We start from the raw sequence: 20,611 nt of genomic DNA on the forward strand, positions 1-20,611 counted from the left end.
ACAATGGGGACATATCCACTAACATCCTTGAACAAAACATATATGACTTAATAATGTCACATGAAATAAAACTAGCAAGGCTAAAGTGAAGTGTTGTGTGTATTCAACAAAGATATTGATATTAAATCATGGGATCCAACGAAAGAAGCATCCCAGTGTGGTTGAAACTGACCCAAGTTATGCTTCATATCTCTCAGGACTGCAAAACGGCTAGTGGACACTATCTCAATGATGGCTGCCACTACCCTGTGCAGAACTGTGACAGCTGACGACTAATTCAGCCTACGAGAAAGAACAAACTGACCAATCTTCTCGAGATTTTATCTTACCTACTATGAGTACTCCTTTTGTCGGCAGATTTGAAGGTTGGAGTTGAAAGAAAATAAAAGTGCTTACATGTAATCCATAACTGGTCCCTTTGATGTCAGTTCAGTGTAAATGTAAGCCATAAGAGAAGTTAAATATCTCGCTTTTAGAAAAAGGAAAAGTAAAATCAGATCACAGAGATTTGACAATCCATGGCAGCATGACCTTGTGCTGATGCACTTTCAGACTGGCGTATTATAAGACACGTTACCTACCACAGGCATAAGATAAGAGCGATTTGAATAGGATTTCCAAGTTAAGCAATAGTGCTTGGTGCAACTTCCTTATCAATCAGTGGGTTTAGCGTCAAAGTGTTACAGGACACATGGGGAAAAAGCACAGTAACGAAAATGTGGCCTCTCAGCTTCATGCCATAGTGATCGTTCATCAAAACCAAAGCTTGGATAGATATAACTGGAAGTTAATAACTTGAACCCGGGAGGAGGTATCTCACAATTGTGGGACCTAGCCTAGGATAACGATGGATAATTATTACATGATTGGCTCATATAATCAGTGATTCTGCATCGGACTCAAATCACAAGGAAGAATACTTACTATTTACAATTTACAATTTACAACAAAATGGGCCAGCTAATCTGTTGATCTTTCATCAACTTGTCAAAAGCTTTGTCCGTATCACAGCTTGTATATTTTGGCGAGTAACGTTTGAAATAAACAATGCAACAATGGAGACAGCCATGCCTCTTTATTTATACATTTAACAAAACGAGGTTCCATGACAAATTATAATTCCATACCGTTTATATTGACACCTTCCATTCGATACTGAGCAAAAGAAAAAAGATCTGACAGAATTACCTTCCAAGCTTTACACTGAAATTCTTCAGTAAATGTCTGCAGCTCATACACGTAACTTGGAAACATCTTCACCCTTTATCATCCGATAGCCTTGTCTCTCCTATAACAAGAAATGTAGCACCACATGATAAGTCGTTAAGTACAAGCAATTTAGAACAGTGTGTTGATTTTAAGCAAAGAGCCAAAGAGTGAAAGCACATATCTCAAATGCAAATAGTTGGAATGGAAGATTCGCACTCCCCTTACAAACATACACTACCAGCTAAAATGGGGTATCAACTGGTCAGGTCAGTTGAGGAAGACACAGAAGATTGTAATGTGGCAGCAGGTGCAGAAAAAATATTAGCCATTGAGCTGCAGACATTTACTGAATATAGATCAAATCCTATCAATATATACTTGCATGTTTTAACCAGCACCTAACCACTTTAACAGCATGTAGGTAGTGCATCTGTAAATGAAAGCAGCTAATGATCATGTATAGTCTGGCTGCACCATTGTTCAGGGTAAAATCCAACAAACTTCTATAAATATTAAGTTCCATAGAATTATAGATTTACTGATCAACTGTATCACAAACTACAGATTAGTGTGCTGTGCACCAAAGTCTCCACCCAGATCACGTCATACTCACAAAATCCTCAAATGGCTTCACGGCAAGCCAAATCACCAGTTACGTAATTCATCAATTATCAACATGAAACATGTCTAGGATTTTGCAAGTATGGTACATGGGCCCAGGTCTACAGTCAAAGTGGAGACCCTGGTAACCCAAAAATCAATAGTTTTGGGTCAGTTTGTCATCAAACCTATAGGCCTGCAAAATTTACTCGTAATACTGTTATGCAGTACTATCAAAGTAGCTAAATATTGTAACACTATTGTCTTCTATTTCCCTTTTAGATAGAACTCCCATTGTTTAAAAAAAGTAAGGAGGTATACTGGCCTCTGGACTTTAACAAACAATTTCACATAGCTTCCTGCCTACACATTCCAGACTTACCATACCAAAGAGTAAGACTGCATTTGGCAATGTGGTTGATTATCATAATCATGTTTGTCCCACCCAATTTTGCCAATTTTGGTGTTTGTTTGACCTGTTTGTGCCTATTTTTGTGGCTAATTTCAACATCAGATTATAAAATAAGCACCAAAGCAATTTTCTTCAAAGCAGTAATACCTACTACCTCTGTTCATAAATGTAAGACGTCTTACATTTAGGAACAGAGGATGTATTTTATTATGTTCAATTTCCTGAGATGTGATACTTGTTATGGAGGTTGGCAGAAACCAGAAGTCTTCACAAACAAGTCTTTATTTCTTCTTACGGGTAGGGGGTGATATACAGAAACAGAACTTTCATGTGGATCATCAAATGCAGCAGGTAGAGAAAAGGATGATGTACTGGCAGTAAAAGGTACACATTCAGTATCTGTTGGAATGGTACGTCAGGTCGCACGCCCCAAAGATCAGCTCGGCTTCCTGGAACGGGCCAGGTGCAGCCCACGCCTTCGTCTGCCGCCTCTTATGCGCGATGACCATGTCTGCCACAGCTGCACACATGGCTCCCTGAATCCCCGCCTGAATATGATCTCATTTGAAAAAAGGATTGATCCAATTTATAAGGAAAACTGGGTCGAAAACCTTAACAGCCTAAGGGGCAATACATCTTGCTGAGGCAAGAAACACAGAAAACACAACAAACACGAAGTGCATCGATACAAGTACAACATAGGTCAAAGAGAAACTGCCTAAAGATCCAATGAATCTAGGTGGTTGTTGTGGTGCAGCACAGGATATGACATAAGCACATACAGGTTAGCATTAGCAGCAGAGAGGAGGCTATCAAGGCAGCACATCATGCCAGTCTGACAGCAGAGAGGCAAACTTCAAAGAACACCCGTGAGAGCTCCACCAAGGCAACACCGTAGCTAACGAAAGGGGAAGACCGCGGGTAGTTACGTCAAGGAGTTGTGCCATTACCAACCCCATGCCATCCAGCACTCAAAGGAAGAGTGGTCATTGCCACATGGCGGACTGAGAGTGAAGACAGGGAAGCTCTGGCTCGACGAGCATGCACAAGGGAGAAGCACCATTTTGCCGCCGGAAAGGGTGGGAGGTGGTGAGAAAAGGCGCTGATGAAGAAGTGATATGTTCGTAGAGAATGCCGCTAGTGAAAATGTCTCCGGCGGAGGGTGTTCGTTGCCCAGAGTGAAGTGTAAATGAAGAGCACAGACAACAACGAGAGCGACGACAACAATGGTCACCCAATGGCGGCTTGGTGGAGAAAATTGGAGGGAGCTCGCAGAAAATGCACAGAAATTCACCGGCGTATGGGAAGATGATGAAAACAGCACCACCTACGTGGGACACGGCGTGGATGCGCTGCCACTGTCGTGTCGGGCGAGCTGGCAAGGGATTTCTCCTCACCCCCACACACACCGCAAAGAGGGGGGGTGAGGAGGCCTGACATGCCACCAGGGTGGGATGCAGCGCCCGCGGGCATCGCCGTAGTCAACCGGCGGCCGCCGGGTAGATTTCTCTGGCCTACTCGCACACTCCAACCACCTCCACACCCCAGGCCCGACAGAACCGGTGGGCAGCAGATGGACGCAGACCCGGGCACTGAGGGGCGAAGCAAGATCGACAAAGGTGAAGTAGTTGTCACTAGCAAAGGTTCAAGCACCTCGTCAAGGCCTAGGTATGGACCATGTGTCGCAGTTGCGTGGCCGCCACTGGGGAACCAGCAAGCGTCGTCTGGCACGAGGCTGATGTATCCGGGCAGAGAATGATTTAGTCCTCTGCGAGTTCAGGGCTCATTCGGTTTACAGGATTTTCAAATCAAAGGAATATGAAAAGTAAAGGATTGGGATGCCCTCCCCACTCCAATCCATCGGAATTTTCCATGAGGTCTCACCTAATGTTAATAATCCTCAGGAATTAGGCCAATATGGACACAATCCTAAGGAGTCTAGTATCTCCATTCCTATGAAACGAATAACATATACATGAAAAAAAAACGAGGGTCAAAATCCTATGGGAATCCCCCAAAAATCCTGCAAACCGAATGAGCCCTCAACATCCCTCAACATGCAGGATCATGTGGAGGAGGCCTTCAAACCCCTTCCCGAGAGAGCCGAATGAAGGAAGAACGACATCAACATCGCTCTACAGATGTATGCCACGATCACCGACGAGCTTTACGACTTCATGCGGTTGACGATTAACACCGCCTACACCTTGTGGACTTGGCTCCACACCTTCTTCTGCGACAACCAGCTAGGTTGCACCATTAACATCGGTTTGAAGTTCTACGCCGCCATCCAAGGCGACCTGACGACCGCTGCTTACTACCGCAAGCTCAAGAGCCTGACGTCGGTAACCGTCTCCAACAGATCGCTCACGCTCCATACGATTTGCGGTCTCAACCGCCGCTTCTAGATCATGGCCAGTTGGCCACTAGTTTGCCCATGCAGGTCCCATTCCCTACGTTTGTCCAGCCAGGATCCCGGTCCTTCTCTAAGAGGTCGCCCTGGCCGAGAGTGAGTGCGCCTTTGGCAATGGATCTTCTCCAAACACTGATCATGGCAACAAGTGTCAGCCACCGTTCGAAGGTGGCTGCAGGGGTGGCCAGCACAACACCGGACACATACAACAAGCATCAGCACCTGGATGGGGTACTTTGCACCATGGGGGGCAACTATCCACACCAGGTGCGGGCACCATGGGTACCACCCAATGTCTCAGGCATTCTCAGCCCACGCCCAACACCAGACCTACCCCATCGTCTCGCCTAGCAGTCTCTGCAAGCATGGGACCATACACCATGTTGAGTGTCGCCCTCAATGACATCGCGTTACAAACTCCGGCACAGACTGGTTCATGGACACCGGCGCTTCCTCCCACATCGTAGGTAGTATGGCTAAGCTCTCCAAGTTCTCTTCCTCTTTAATAGATTCTCCTCATTAAATCATCATAGGTACTTGTACTAAGATACCCATCGTAGCTATCGGTTTGGCTTTCCTCATCTCTCGACCATTTTCACTTCAAAATGTCCCCATTTCTCTTTTGAGAACCTAATTTCTATTTTTGTTTCACTCGTTATAACTTATGCAGCGTTGAATTTGATCCTCTCGGTTTCTCTATGAAGGACCTAGCCACCAGGAGAATGCTGATGAGATAGCAGCAGTTGGCTGTACCCGATCTTCCCAAGGAATAACGCCGCCTATGCCGCTCTGTCACTAGCATCCATGATTTATGGCACTGCCACCTCGCTCACCCAGTCCAACCAATTTTTTAATTCATGTGATAGGCCACTTAGAAATTCAATAGTTTGGGTGGCCAAGGCGATGATGCCATAAATTTCTGACGCTGGTGACAAATACAGCAACATGGGTCGCGTGATTCCTCAGGAAGAATGGGTACAAATCACCGTCCCCATTGGGTCTTATCAGCATTTTCTTGGTGGCTCAGTCCTTCATAGAGAAACCGAGGAGGGTCAAATTCAATAGTGCATAGGTTATCTTGAGTGAAACGAGGAACAAGTATTAGGTTCTTAACGATCGAAGGTGAAACAAGAACATTATGAAAAAAATGGTCGAGAGGTGAGGAAAGCCAGACTAGTAGCTACTATGGGGATCTTAGTGTAGCTACGATGGGGATCTTAGTGTCGTTACATAGGACAATGTAATGAGGAGAATGCACTTAAGAGATAGAGAACCTGGAGAGGTCATCCGCATTACCCGCGAAATGGGAAGAAGCATTGGTATCCATGAACTGGTCATGTCGAAGTTCCATTGAGGGTGACACTCAGCATAGAGTATTGGTCCCATGCTTAAAGAGACTGCATGGTAGGTGAGACAATCGGGAAGGCCAGGTGTTAGGCGCCAAGGCACGAGTCAAGAATGCCCACAGTACCGGGTAGTACCTATGGTGCACTCACCTGTGGCGGGAGAGCAATCCAGGGTTGATTGCCAGTGACAAGCACCAACTAGCCCTCGGTGCACTCATGCTCGGCAAAGGCTACTCTTCAAGGAGCCAAATCGCGCCTGAACAAACGTCAGGAGGTGGACCTGCATGGCAAGAGAGTGGTCATGATCTAGAAGTGGTGGTTGAGACCACAAAACATCCGGAGCGTGAGCTATCTGTCGGAGACGGGCTTGGCAACATCGACGAGGCTCTTGAGCTTGCGGCAGTAATGTCACCTTGGACATTGGAGCAAAAATGCGCACTAGCGTGAATGGCGCAACTCGGCTGGTTGTCATGGAAGGTGCTTAGCCGAGTCCACGGGGTGTAGGCAGTGTTGTCCGTCGACCACACAACGTCATAGAGCTCATCGATGATCGTGGCATAGATCCACATAACAATGGTGATCTCATCGTTCCTCCATTCAGCACTACCGTGATGGGGTTTGAAGATCTCCATGTTATCTTGCATGTTGAACTTGCAATGGACAAAGTGGAAGTGTCACGCCACTTGGAGTAGTTGCCCACCACTTGATCAAGCTTGAAGTTGATGTAGTGCGTGATGATGATGTGGTGCATCGATGGCACCCTCGACACGGCTGGAGGTGTAGCATGATTGCTGCTCGCGATGACCGTAGTGTTGGGCCCCCGTAACCACCGCTGCGAGAGTAGCAGGTAGAGAAGTAGGCACAGGGGTGAGAATGTTAGTCATGGCTTCAACGATGTCACCAAGGGAGCGGCTACAAGAGCTCCGATCCCAAGAACGGTGGAAACACTTTGTACCTTGTATCGGTTGAGTAGGGCGTGTGTGTATATACACGTACATGATACAAGGGGAGAAATCTAGTTTGCACAAACCAGGTGCACGTGGCCGAGGAAGCAGCGTGTATAGTCGCAGGGTACACGGTCATCGCACACAAGAGGCGACAGACATGGGCGTGTGCTATGCCTAACCCATTCCAAGAAGCTGAGCTAGACATTGCGGCGTGTGTCCTAAAGTTCCATTCCAACATATGGTAAGGTCTCCTTCATATTTTCAAAATCCCGCAAATAGCTTTTGGAATAAAGTTAGGGGTAAGTGGTAGACTGGTTTCAAGGTTTCGAGTTTCGACATCAAGAAAATTTTGCTGACCCTCGTAACCGTCAAAAATTCCAGAATTACGTAAATATCCAAATTTGTTTCGAACAAATCAACAAAAAATGTCTTTAAATTTGAATTTAAACAATTGGATATATTTCTGTTGTAGCAGCTCTATCACAAAAGCTGATATATCCCGCTGTTCCTAACATGCACTTAAGTAGAACCAGGATCGATTCTCCGCAACCCTAAGTTTTTTGACAAACTTTCCTACAGCACGCATAAATTGAAATAAAATTAAAAAATATGGACTCCTGGGTTCCGAAAACCACAGACATGTGGGATGAGGGCAGAAAAGAATTCCACCGTTCTTTATAAGAACAATTTTACACCCGCAAAAAAAACAATTTTAAAATAACGAAATATTTTAAACAAAACACAAATATTTCACTCACCGTTGAAACGATCAAAATTTCATGAAATTTCAGAAATTTCGTCGATTTTTTTTTCTTTGTTGGTTTGTTAGGGGCAAGTCCCGACTATAATTGACAGCCACAACGATTTTATCCCAACTGTGTTGCCCTCTTGACCTCACAGTTGATCACCTACATGGGCCACATATACGTAAGCAGGCTACCTCTCATGGCCATCCCCTATACTCTAATCCACCCTAGAACTACCTACCACAACATTATCGCACCAAACACTACTAGAATACTCAGTTCAAGTGAAGTGACAAGCATACTCAGTCTAGAATCACCTAAAATTGCCATGCAAGGCACAAATAAATACATAGATTGTGGAATTAGACATGAAAGTAACTAAAATGGTGAAATTAACTATTCATTAAGAATAGTTCTCATGCACATTTAATCATGCTCTAATGTTCTTTTACATCACTAACTCAGTATAACTATGGAATTTGCTCACAATTGGTTTTTTTTTTAGAAAATTCTTGTTCTGTCACAGATTTTTTTGTCTAGTTCTGGATATGGCATTGGAATTCCTCCCTCTAGACATGCCACTAAAAATTTGTTGCGGTTATGGATTTACCAATTCAATTACTCACACTAATCAGAGACAATTAATCGGAGGGAGTAGTTGACTATGTAATGACCCTTAAGTTTGATAGCTGAAAAGACCATTTTGCCCCTTGTTTTTTGTGCTACTTAACTAGAAGAGGCATGTTTCAGCAATTACTATTGATTGTCCCTAGTGTTTGTTTTGAAGCTTCCAAGGCCAGGGGAAGCATATCCATTTTTCTCATTAACAGGTTCAAAATGGTCAATATCGTATTTGACTTAACGGTCTGATAGGAAGTAGCAAATCAAAATTCCATTCTGTATTAGTCTCAGTAAAGGCAACCTGTTGTTGGGAGAAAATTGGCGCTGACCAGGGAACAACCAATCTGCAAAATGCATTAGCCAGGATACCAGAGGAAGAACACAAGCGCACAAAAAAAAGGGCCATGATGAAGTCAAAGGGGATCCAACAAGCAAAGAAACCCCCTAAAGAAGAGCACCAAGCCCATGGTCAACCACGAGCATATAACAAATTAGACTAAAAATACTCCCACCTTAACCTTCTACCTTAGTTCATCGCCCATTTGACAAAGAGTTCTCCCTTTCCTAGGCATGGCCTAAGTTTTTTTTTAGGTGATCCTTCTTGTACCAAGGGCTCTCCATCGGCTAAAGAGGAAGCACCCCTAATGAAAAGTTTACGCTGTTGCCCACAGACCCTCCATTAGCACGGAGCCGAGCATCCTGATGGTGCTCAAAGTCACCCCCCCCCCCCCCTCCCCCCCCGCTCCCCTTCTTCTCGTAGGGCGCGCAAACCCAGTTAATATCATTGTGCCATTTGCAGTCGTGTTCAATGCCAAACATCACGGTCGTCGAGCAGACCCTTCTACTTAATCGATGATCCTAACCGGAGCTTGATAGGCAATCCTTCTCTATTGTCAGTTTTTAGTTTTTTACTGCGACAACACATCCCAAATCGGTTCCACCTTAATTAGTTCACCAACATATGGCGTGACCAACTAGCATAATAAAGACAGTATTCCTCAAAATGGATTCTGCAGACTGTCCTTCCCTTATACAAGTGTATCTCCAACCCCATTTTCTTAGACCTATCTTTTGTAGCTTACAGACCCTAATTTCGTTGAATGGTTGATGTGAAAAGCAAGCACTACAGCTTGTGATCTCTCGGCTTAATTTAAGTGAGGCACTTTCTTCCACTAGATCTCATATTAGTATTTTGTCACCTCCGACAAAAATGCACCAAGTTCACATATTATTTTCACATGAGTAGTATTGCCAGTTCATTAACCATGTACCCTATCATAATCATCACCATTCAAACAAAGGCCAGGTAACAGCAAAGGGTAGTCTCTTATTGCTTCTAAAAGGAGTGCACATACAGCTTATCTGGATGTCTTACTTTACTATGGTGATTTAACCCATGACTTTTGAGCGCCATCCAGCAATGACATCCTCTGGCAGGCCCCGAGTATTGACAAATGAATCCATTGAGAAAATAGTCTGCAACAAAAAATTCAAATGTTACAGTTAAGATAGGATGTTCAAGATCCACACTCCTGAATAGTATGCCCAAAAATCATAACATATTAACAGTCAGATAGCTGACATAATACAATAATAATCTATGTTAAAAATGCTGATACAGTTTCTCTAAGCGAAACTTGCACCATGTAGTCAGCATAAAAATAGGCCATCGTGACTTCTAAATAAGTAGGCCACATGTATTATATTCAACTCATAATTAACCATGTTCAGTCATTCATATAAATGCCAGAATGATCTAAATAACATTCGGACATTCAGTTTCCGTCTGCTTAGTCATGATTTGTACTAAATAGTAAAGGGCAGAGCACACATGCCATAAAAAATACTCAAGAACTAGTATTTTCTGCTTATGCAACAGATAGAAAGACAAGCCTGTTGCACCTTTGATACTTGCACTAGGTGAAAAACAGCATGAAAATCCATTCAGCCAAAAAAGCAAATGTGAATTTCTTGTACAAGATAAAAACATACCGAAGCCGGCTACACCTTTGATAACTAGTTAACTACCCTAGACACATGTACCTTTGATTGTTACACTAGGTGAAAGATGGCATGAAACCCCACTCATTCATATCATTAAGTACCAACTACCAAAAGAACAAATGTAAATTCTTGTACAAGAAGAAAAAACATACCTTCATGTATGTTTTCACATGTGCAAGTGCATCTGGGACAGACCAATTCTTATAGTGACCAAGAGCAATCTCCATGTGATATAATTTCGGAGCAAGAGAGAGATCAGCGGCAGAAATTGTTCCACCATTGATAAATGGACCCTGCATTAAACAGCATCCGAGATCAATATCTAGTAATTTTAATCTATACAGGCAAAGGCAAGTAAATATCAACAACAAAACTAATGATTATAAAAACTACTACCATGACTATATATCGTTACTGCAATAGGTCAGCATAAGGTATCTGAAGAACTATGAATATCAAACTCGGGTATGCCTCCATGAATGTGCAAACTGGCAATAATTTCTAGTACGAGAAGAAACAGTAGAAATAACCTTAGGTATATACGGAATTAAGGCCTGGGGGTATCTTTAACAAGAAAGCAAAAAGAATCTAGTAATGGGCACATTAGAGCCACAAACCTGCTAGTGGTAACAAAAATGCCTAACATGAAGTACTCATACACGCTCGCACTGTTGACCTAGAACCATGTGTACTCCCATTTTACATGATTCGGCTACAAACCGAAAGACAAAAAGGTATGCAAGCAGATATCAAAGTGAGAGAAAGAACCAAGCTTATTCCTTGTTTTTTTGTTCAATTAGCTCAATAAGTTTAATTCACATTCGTGTGTACTACACATATGATATATAAACCTAAGTAAAATTTTAATGTGAGTTCGCAGTTCCCCTATTCATTCCTATAAATGCAATAATATACAGCTTTCCAGGGGAGACGTTTGCTCGGGCTCATATGCTCAGTATTAACAGCAAATAGGAAAAAAATAGTAAAAAAAACTCTGAAATCATATGCTTCTGATTTTTATTTATATTTTATTTTGCCGAGACCACCACAAATGTCTTTTCTTCACAAAAAAAATGCATGCAGTTAGAAGACACGTCCATGTTCATTGTAAAAAAAAAGATTTTCTCTTTTTTTTACTTTTTTCGATTTTAGTGTTCACTCGGGAGCATATGAGCCTGAGCCCGTTTTGATTTTCCATACTTTTTCCCAACTATTGTAGGAAGTACTTATTTTGCATTTGTTTCTGTGTTTGCAAAAACCGATGGCATGTAAGGCATACAGATGGATAAGATTGTGACACTCCACATTTTATTTAAATCATTGTACGGATATGGAAAGCAGATAGGGCTACAACATTGCAGAAGTAGCTATTCTCGTCAAACCAATACTGGTTAGACCATCTCCTGAGACATTGATATTACCACTAAGCACACTTACATTGTCTTTTAGATAACTATCGAATGAAGTCAGCTCACTAAGTAGTGTCTGTTCTGTTCCATCGTTGGTATCTTTGCTCTTGACAAAGCCAATGAATGTGGAGAATATTTTTGACCCTCTGCAAAAAAAATGTGCAAAATTGTTAGGATGGCAGTAGCAACTATGAAATCCCGGCTTAATAGGAATGATAGACTACTCATATCAACAAGGTGCACCTTCTTTTCTAGGAGCCCATGTGAAAGTAACCTCAAAGTTAAGCACGCTTGGCTTGGAGCAATTTGAGGATGGTGTGACCTACCAGGAAGTTGATCCCAAGCTAGTGTTTGTATGTGGGGCTAGTATAGATCCCAGGCGCAACGACCAGGAACCGGTGGGTTTGGGGCGTTACAATTGGTATCAGAGCCGACCCTCGCGGTTACATGGGCGTGTGCGGGTCAGTGATGCATACATGGGGCACATGTGGATGACACTGGCGTGCACAGATGTGTCACGTGTGCCAAGAGGGAACGTTCCTGCTGGGCCGACGGGGACATCGGTTCCTTTGAGGGGGGTGTATGTGACATCTCGGTTAATAGGAATGATAGACTACTCATATCAACAAGGTGCACCTTCTTCTCCGGGAGCCCAACCGAAAGGAACCTCAAAGTTAAGCTTGCTCGGCTTGTAGCAATTTGAGGATGGGTGACCGACCCGGAAGTTGATCCCAGGTGCGCACGAGTGAGGACAGGAAAGACTGTTGTTGGTATGTGGGGCCAGTCTAGATCCCAGTCGCAAGGGCCAGGAATCGGTGGGTGAACCAGTGGGTTTGCTCGGGGCGTTACACCAACACAAACGCCTTATAGTTAAAAAAAAACAGAACCAAAAGTAACAAAAAACGGCCATAAGCTATAACTGTGGACAGCATAGAGATGTAATCATGTAAGAGATGTACATGTTACAAACTTACAATTACTAATTTCATGTAATACTGTTGATAAAGGCACCGGAAATACGACTTACATTGAAGCCTTTTCTGGTGGAGTTGCCAAGGATGGTTGAGGATACTTTTCTTCTAACACTTGTGTTATAACATCAGAATCAGCAACCCATTTGTCCTCGAGCTTTACAATAGGTACCTTACCTTCTGGGTTAATTGTAAACAACCTGATGACGTGCCAAAAAAAGATGATGGCAATGGAACTATCAACAAAGGTAACAGCCACTAATAATATGAAATTCAAGAGGTTAGTTTTCTCATCCAGATGCATACCAATCTGGTTTGTTAGCAAGATCAACTAGTTTTAATTCGTAAGGCAGGTTTTTCTCCTCTATCGTCAGCAAAACTCTCTGCGTGAAAGGACCTGCGAGCAACATGTAAATTTAACACAGAATAAAGATGTTTACACAATAGATTATTAAAGTGATAAAATATGCAATGCAGTCAAATTTATCAGTTGGGGCATTGCACTCCTAATATCACAGAAGACGGTAGTTCATGCTCTTGGATTCTAGGAATACACTGCTGCCCGCATGCTGTTCTTTTGTAAAAATTCAGACGCCAATATAGATGGCCATCACTGACTTGCAGAATGAATACTTTTATTTTATTTTAAATGATTACTGACAAAAAAATAACAGTGTGGTATGTCTTATTACTCTAATCAAGTGAAATGTGTAGTTATTACACCCGCCCACAATAAAGCAGTTATGTAGTGATGTAGACAGAGTTTGCTTGGTCTCTAGTCCATTATGAAACCCGACCATTTCAAATGACATAGACTGACAAATTACTTCAAAAGATGCTAAGATTACTCTGCATGATAGACTCTTATTAAATATCTATAACTTATTAGTATTCAGCCAGACCCCGGTAACTTTTGGTAAACCCAAAAAACAAATCATAGGAGTGTTAGCATATTTTGTAGAACCAGCAAATACCTAATATGAAAGGGTGGCGGTTCCACTGAGAAAGAAACTGAAAGGACTCAACAAAATTCTTAGCCTGACAAACTAGCAATATAGTACCAGAGTCATCATCAACATTCTCGAAAAATTCAAGACAACTCGTGAAGATGAAGAATTACCAAGAAAAAACGAATCAATCTTCCATAGTGTATTGGGTTAACCAATTATGCTTACATGTAGATCTTATGGACAAGTACTTGACACCCAAAAACACAGAGATGGTAACTCAAAGAATCACACAAACCCGAATGCTGATTTGTCAAATCTGGTTCAGCCCCAACTATGAGCTGTAACAACTAGAGTACAACCACTTCGCTGACTCTGATATCTCCTTTGCTCCATGCGTTCCATCACATCATTCACATGGACATGGGAACCAACATGCTAACCATTGTGCCACTAAACTTCAAACCATCGAATATCCGATACTCAATTGCAGTTTTGCCCACTTCTTTTGCACAGCTGAGTATACTTCTGCCCAAACCAAAAGCAGAGCAAAAATAGCGGAGATGCCATATACAATCCTACATTACTAATACGTCCAGTCCCTTGCAGTTCCAATGTATATGACAGAAACAAATCGCGCGAGCGGGCAAGCAGATAGAGAGAGCTCACAGTCGCCGAGGCGGTCGGGGACGGTGATGGAGGCCTTGGCGCAAACCTCCAGCGGCTCGGCCGAGGCGCGGGCAGTGAAGGCGCGGCGCGGCGGCGAAGCGCGGGCCGGGAGGAGGCGGCGGACGCGGCGGAAGGTTGTGGCGAGGAGGGTCGAGGAGGAGCCGGCGGTGGTGGCGGTGGCGCAGGTGGTGGTGCGGAGGAGGACAGCCATGACTACTTGACTAGAGGCTGGTCCCCGGTGTCAGGCGGCGGCGAGCTGTGGGAGGAGAGGTGGAGGCTGAAGGAGGGCTTATCTCGGCGGACGTGATACGTGCGCTTCCTTGGATTCCGGTGCGTCTCCGTCCCAGAGGCTTCTCGTCGCGGGTTTTCCGTGTGAGGCGTGAAGCATTTGGAGCCCCATTAGGCCTTCTTGGGTCCATTTAAGTTTTTTTCATTCACCGTTTAAGCCTTCTTACCTTCTTGGTTTATCCGAAATCACAGGTTAAGGGTACCTTTTGCAAAAGTCACTCTCACCTTCTCTTGTGGTAACAATTAACTCATTTGCAGGTGATACTTGTCGTAATTTTGGAGTTTTGTGTTTTTTCGTTCGGTTTTTCTCTTGTCATGTGTCCAAATCACGAGTTGCTTTCGCCGTTGTGTTTATCACGTCGAGCTATTCGAATCTAGACCTCATGTTAATAGTTTGGACAAATTCTTTTCTTTCGAAAAGCCAAAAATCGGAAGAAGAAGAAAAAAAGGGAAACCAAACCAACAACAAATCAGAAGAAAAAAAACGCCAGAAAAACAAAAAGGAACCGGAAAAACTAGAAATAGAAAGCACAATTGTGCTTTTCACCTTTTCTTTAAGCACGATTGTGCTCCCCTTTCATTTTTCAAGAAACAAAGCTTTCTTTTTGTGGAAGCACAACTGACCTTTTCACTTTTGAAAAGGACAATTGTACTTCTCGATAAAGCATGATTGTGTTTTTCGCTTTTCGAAAACGAAAAGCACATATGTGATTCACGCCAAAGCACAGTTGTGCTTTTCCGTGAAGCACAACTTGTTGAAAAACTAATATGGGATTTGAAATATTATTAAAATTCAAAAGAAATATATTATTTTGAAAAATGTTCGTCTTTTTAAAAAATGTTCACAAATTCGAAAAATTGAAATAAAAAATGTTTTTAAAAAGTTCATGATATAGAAACCATGCTCGAGTTTCGTAAAAATGTTTCTAATTGTAAAAATTATTTTTGTTTTCCATTAAAAGTTCCAGTTGTTTAAAATGTTTGGAGTTTCAAAAAGTCATGTTTTTAGAAAAAAAATTCACTTTTACAAAATATTTAAAATTTCACAATTTGTTCTCAAATTTTCTTTTTAGAAATATCTGCTACAGTAACATAGGCCGATTCCCTCCAATGCGAGAGCAACTAGTTAACGAGCGGTTCGGGAGCACTCCGCGCGTGACAAGTGTCGCGCGCGGAGCGCTCTCGCAAGGAAAAACCAGCTGGTGCAGTTGGTTCCCGGTTTTCCCTTTCCGGTTTGTGGCTTTGTGCGTTTTACAGTTTGACCCTCGAACTACCAAAATTTTCCGTTTTCCCTTTCCGCGCGATAACACAAAGAAAATACCAGTTCACGCGCTTGGTTCCTTGTTTTCCTTTCTCGTTTCCCTTTTTGTTGCCATTATATTTCTGGATAATGGAGATTTATGGGATAGTTACGGGCGGGGACTACCAACACTATCAAATGTGACCTTTCAAGTAAGGAAAAAGCAGCAACTTTTTAATGTAAAACGGCAATCTTCATAATCGTTCAATTGTGTCAATTCTGTATAGGCACAGGTGTACACTAGCAGAGGCACGGATGTATAACTTTACTAAATTGAAGAACAGCGCCTGCGGCGCGTGGGAACCTCCTGCTCGCCTTCGGCTCGTTTAATTTTCATAAACATCTTGAAGGGGGGCATAGGTCGAAGTGTGTGTTGGTCGTGCGACGTGTTGGTTCATGCGGCGCGTTGTCCGTCGTGGTGTGACACGGCGCCTGCGGCGCATGGGAACCTCCTGCTCACCTTCGGCTCGTTTAGTTTCATAAACATCTTGAAGGGGGGCATAGATCGAAGTGTGTGTTGGTCGTGCGGCGTGTTGGTTCATGCGGCGCATTGTCCGGCGTGGTGTGACGTAGCGCCTGCGGCGCATGGGAACCTCCTGCTCGCCTTCGGCTCGTTTAATTTTCATAAACATCTTGAAGGGGGGCATAGGTCGAAGTGTGTGTTGGTCGTGCGGCGTGTTGGTTCGTGCGGCGCGTTGTCCGTATTGGTGTGACACGGCGCCTGCGGCGCATAGGAACCTCCTGCTCGCCTTCGGCTCGTTTAATTTTCATAAACATCTTGAAGGGGGGCATAGGTCGAAGTGTGTGTTGGTCGTGCGGCGTGTTGGTTCGTGCGGTGCGTTGTCCGTCGTGGTGTGACACGGCGCCTGCGGCGCGTGGGAACCTCCTGCTCGCCTTCGGCTCGTTTAATTTTCATAAACATCTTGAAGGGAGGCATAGGTCAAAGTGTGTGTTAGTCGTGCGACATGCTGGTTCATGCAGCGCGTTGTCCGTCGTGGTGTGACACGGCGCCTGCGGCGCGTGGGAACCTCCTGCTCGCCTTCGGCTCGTTTAATTTTCATAAACATCTTGAGGGGGGGCATAGGTCGAAGTGTGTGTTGGTCGTGCGGCGTGCTAGTTCGTGCGGCGCGTTGTCCGTCGTGGTGTGACACGGCGCCTGCGGCGCGTGGGAACCTCCTGCTCGCCTTCGGCTCGTTTAATTTTCATAAACATCTTGAAGGGGGGCATAGGTCAAAGTGTGTGTTTGTCGTGCGGCGTGCTGGTTCGTGCGGCGCGTTGTCCGTCGTGGTGTGACACGGCGCCAGCGGCGCGTGGGAACCTCCTGCGCGCCTTCGGCTCGTTTAATTTTCATAAACATCTTGAAGGGGGGCATAGGTCGAAGTGTGTGTTGGTCGTGCGGCGTGCTGGTTCGTGCGGCGCGTTGTCCGTCGTGGTGTGACACGGCGCCTGCGGCGCGTGGAAACCTCCTGCTCGCCTTCGGCTCGTTTAATTTTCATAAACATCTTGAAGGGGGGCATAGGTCGAAGTGTGTGTTGGTCGTGCGGCGTGCTGGTTCGTGCGGCGCGTTGTCCGTCGTGGTGTGACACGGCGCCTGCGGCGCGTGGAAACCTCCTGCTCGCCTTCGGCTCGTTTAATTTTTATACAGCAGATCGTGCAAAAGGCAAGCTGCTTTGTTTCGAAAGGCACGGGTTTGAAGCATGTGCAGTCACGTCTGCTTAAGATCTAGGCTTTGTCGAGGATCTATAGGTTTGTGCATGCATGCACATGTGTGCATCCTATGAAGGCGTTGGTATGTTGCCTCCGGAGGCACGGGTTTGAAGCATGTAAAGTCACGTGTGCTAGGAGCTAGCCACGGTTGAGGCGCTTTTGGTATGTGTGTGTGGATATTGCCCGGAGGCATGGTGACCCAGGCTTTGGTGGCACAGGGCCATGTCTCCTTTGGAGGCACGGGAGGGTGGTCTCCAGAGTCACGCGTAAGGGTTCGTTTTGGGAGTCACTGCTGTCGTACAAATAAGAAGAGGCATTGTTGTTTATTGTTTACTGGCACTCTCTGATGATGTAAGAGGCACTGTTGTCGAAATAGTTCTCTTTTCAACATGAACACGCAATTTCTAAATACATTACATACAAATGTGAGTTGCTGATAAACTGTTTTGTCACGTCTAGATAGAATTAGCCTCGCGGGCTAAATCAAAAGTTTTAGTCTTCATTCTTGCTGAAGATCTTGCTAATCTCGTCACCCATTTCACTAGCTTTGACTTGATTCATCTCGCTACTTAAGAGAATGTACATTGCCTCTACCCTCCAGTCTTCGACCTCATCCTGTGAAATTTTGCCGAGAAGAGAAGTATATTATTAGAGTTGGTGCATAAAAGTTGTTTATAAGTAAATATATATATACTTACTGTCAAATCTTCCAGGTCTTCGACGAACTTTTCACCATTGTAGAGGAATGCAAGCTTTAAAACAGCAAATGGTGATTCGCCTTTTCTACCACTGGAACATCTTGCACGGTATGAATCTGCCATCTTGTTTTCTTTGGATTCATTGTTTGTTCAAGTATGGTGTTGAAGACTTCTTTAATCCTAGGTACCTGGGAATTGCATTTTGTAATTGTTTTAATACTGCAACTTGTAAAACTGAAAAAAATGTTATGTATAAATGCTTACGATTGCCGACTTATGAGCGTGATATTCCTGAAACTGTGTTTCTCTTTTTTTTGAGCATCTTCATGTTCCTGAAGAACTTGACATGCTTCATCTGGATGCAATTTATCCACATCTATCTTTTCTTTCTCAAATTCCTCTGGAGTCGCTTCTCGAGGATCAATAATGTGAACTTTGTATTTGTATTTGTCCAGCACATATAGTACGTAGCGGTCATGCTTCTCCATTGGAATGAATATCTGCGTACAAAATACTTGTTGGTTTCCTGACAGTTTAATATAAAGTAATTTGATAGAACGCATATTTTGTGATTTTGTCGCGGAGGAAAGGGATGTTACCATGTTTGCTGTTGAGAGCTTTTTCCGTTGATTTTCTTTGAGATACATGGGAACCAGCTGATTCTTTGTTTTCTGCAACTCACTTTTAAATTTTGCAACAGTAGTTTTGTCTTTATTTAATTTCAGTATATGTTGCAAACAATAATTATGATGAAAAAAATTGTTAGAAAAAAGAGTTGTGTAACAATATAAAAAGAGTAGGTGTTGCAATATAGACAAGATTTTGCTTTTTAAAAGTTTACCTATGCAAAGTTTGGGCCTAATATTACTCTGTCACTCTCTTTTGAATCTTGTCTGCTTTCCAGATTTCTGCTATGTCATCGAGCACCCTCTTTTCCATATGATGTGGTCTGTTCGTCTGCTGGTCTTGGACCAAATACTGCCTTCAGTTGGGCTCCAGTAAGTTGCGTGCTTTCACTGTCCCTACGGATGCGCCTAAATATAGTTTTGCTGCGACAGGGAGATAAAACAATTTAGGAGGTCACGGTCAGTGAGAAACAGATTTTTACATTATTTTTCGCCTCTGTCCAGCTATTTTGAGGTGCAATAGAAAACAACTCACTTTTTGTATTCCTCCTGCCAGCTGTCGCTCATGACTAGTTGGAAGAGGTCGGACGCCTCCTTTGTGTGTTGGAAGCAATGAGAATGTTTTGGGTATGGACTGGTGGTTCATCTTTTTTTCCTTTTTGTTTCATCTGTTTCTGTCAGCGGAAGCAGATATGTAATATGTAAGCTCTCGTGATATGAAAGACATTGGTCAACCGTGGGATGGGTAGGTCATTACAAAAAAAAAGATAACCAGAAATGATTTTCTTACCTTTGTTGGTGGAAAAGAAGTTTGAAGTTTCTGGTTTGAATTCTTTGATTCTTCCAGGTAGTTGCTCGCACTTTACTTGGTTTGTTTCACCAAATATGGCTGTAAAAAGAAACTCTGGTTTCCACTCGGCACCTACGTTGTTTTGCTGCATGGAGGTCATCGGATATTCTTTTATTTTTCTTTCATGAGATAATTGAAGTATTCAAGTAGTGCTGCTTCTAAAAAATAAAATTGTTGCTCTCATACTATTCACTTACATCGAAATCCTCATCATCTTTTATGAGATCAATGCCATTCTAGTATTTTGCAAATTGAACCATGAAGTGTCCGCATTGGGTACCCTGCTGTTTTGGCACGCAAACTCTGTTAGGTGTTTCTGCTATCCTCGACCAGTTCGGTTCGCTGTTGGCTCGTAGTTCCGCTTCGCCGTAATGCTTCTTCATGAGTGCGTGCATCCTTTTAATTTGTGATTACGGTTTGGTTTTATTGTTGGGTTTTGCCATTAATAAAGGGAATGCAGGAATTGGAAAACCAATTAGAAAACCAAGGTTGAATTGACGTACCAGTTCTGGGTGATCCTTATGGTGTGTTTTCCATGTATTTTTTCCTCCTCCGTGTCTGTAATTCAGTGAGTCAAGTATGTCGGTGGAGCTCGTGTACTTGTTGAGCACGTACAGTGTGAAGTGTTTAGCTGTGTTGTGAGGTATCATAATCTGCGGTGTTCGGAGACAGAGTGGGTTAAAGTTCATTCTTGCCAGGAGAATTAAATGACATGTAAATGTGCAATCTGTAGGAAGAATGGATTATGTTTGTATATTTCTATTAACTTACCAGCTTTTTCTTTAAAAGTTCCTTCCCTGTTACAAGGGGTGCAAACTGTTTCAATGATTCGTCCTCATTGAATTCTG

The 20,611-nt window shown here is 43.4% G+C and overlaps 1 protein-coding gene across 2 annotated transcripts; it reads right to left on the minus strand.

The window, feature by feature from the left end:
* Positions 1 to 1,041: 1,041 nt before the first annotated feature.
* LOC109765491 (probable glutathione S-transferase DHAR2, chloroplastic) lies at positions 1,042 to 14,744 on the minus strand. Of its 2 annotated transcripts, none has more exons than XM_020324273.4 (7): positions 14,295 to 14,744; positions 12,985 to 13,075; positions 12,735 to 12,878; positions 11,736 to 11,853; positions 10,451 to 10,591; positions 9,670 to 9,770; positions 1,042 to 1,288 (listed from the first exon to the last, which is right to left on the minus strand). In XM_020324273.4, exons 1-6 carry the CDS (start codon positions 14,503 to 14,505, stop codon positions 9,684 to 9,686), a joined length of 792 nt encoding a protein of 263 aa, XP_020179862.1. In that variant the 5' UTR covers positions 14,506 to 14,744; the 3' UTR covers positions 1,042 to 1,288; positions 9,670 to 9,683. The 2 variants fall into 2 exon arrangements, with proteins under 2 accessions (XP_020179862.1, XP_020179863.1); XM_020324274.4 differs by having other exon boundaries at positions 9,650 to 9,770; positions 14,295 to 14,659.
* Between the last annotated feature and the right edge of the window lie 5,867 nt (positions 14,745 to 20,611).

Source organism: Aegilops tauschii, chromosome 7, assembly GCF_002575655.3.
Source record: "Aegilops tauschii subsp. strangulata cultivar AL8/78 chromosome 7, Aet v6.0, whole genome shotgun sequence".
Classification (NCBI taxonomy): domain Eukaryota; kingdom Viridiplantae; phylum Streptophyta; class Magnoliopsida; order Poales; family Poaceae; genus Aegilops; species Aegilops tauschii.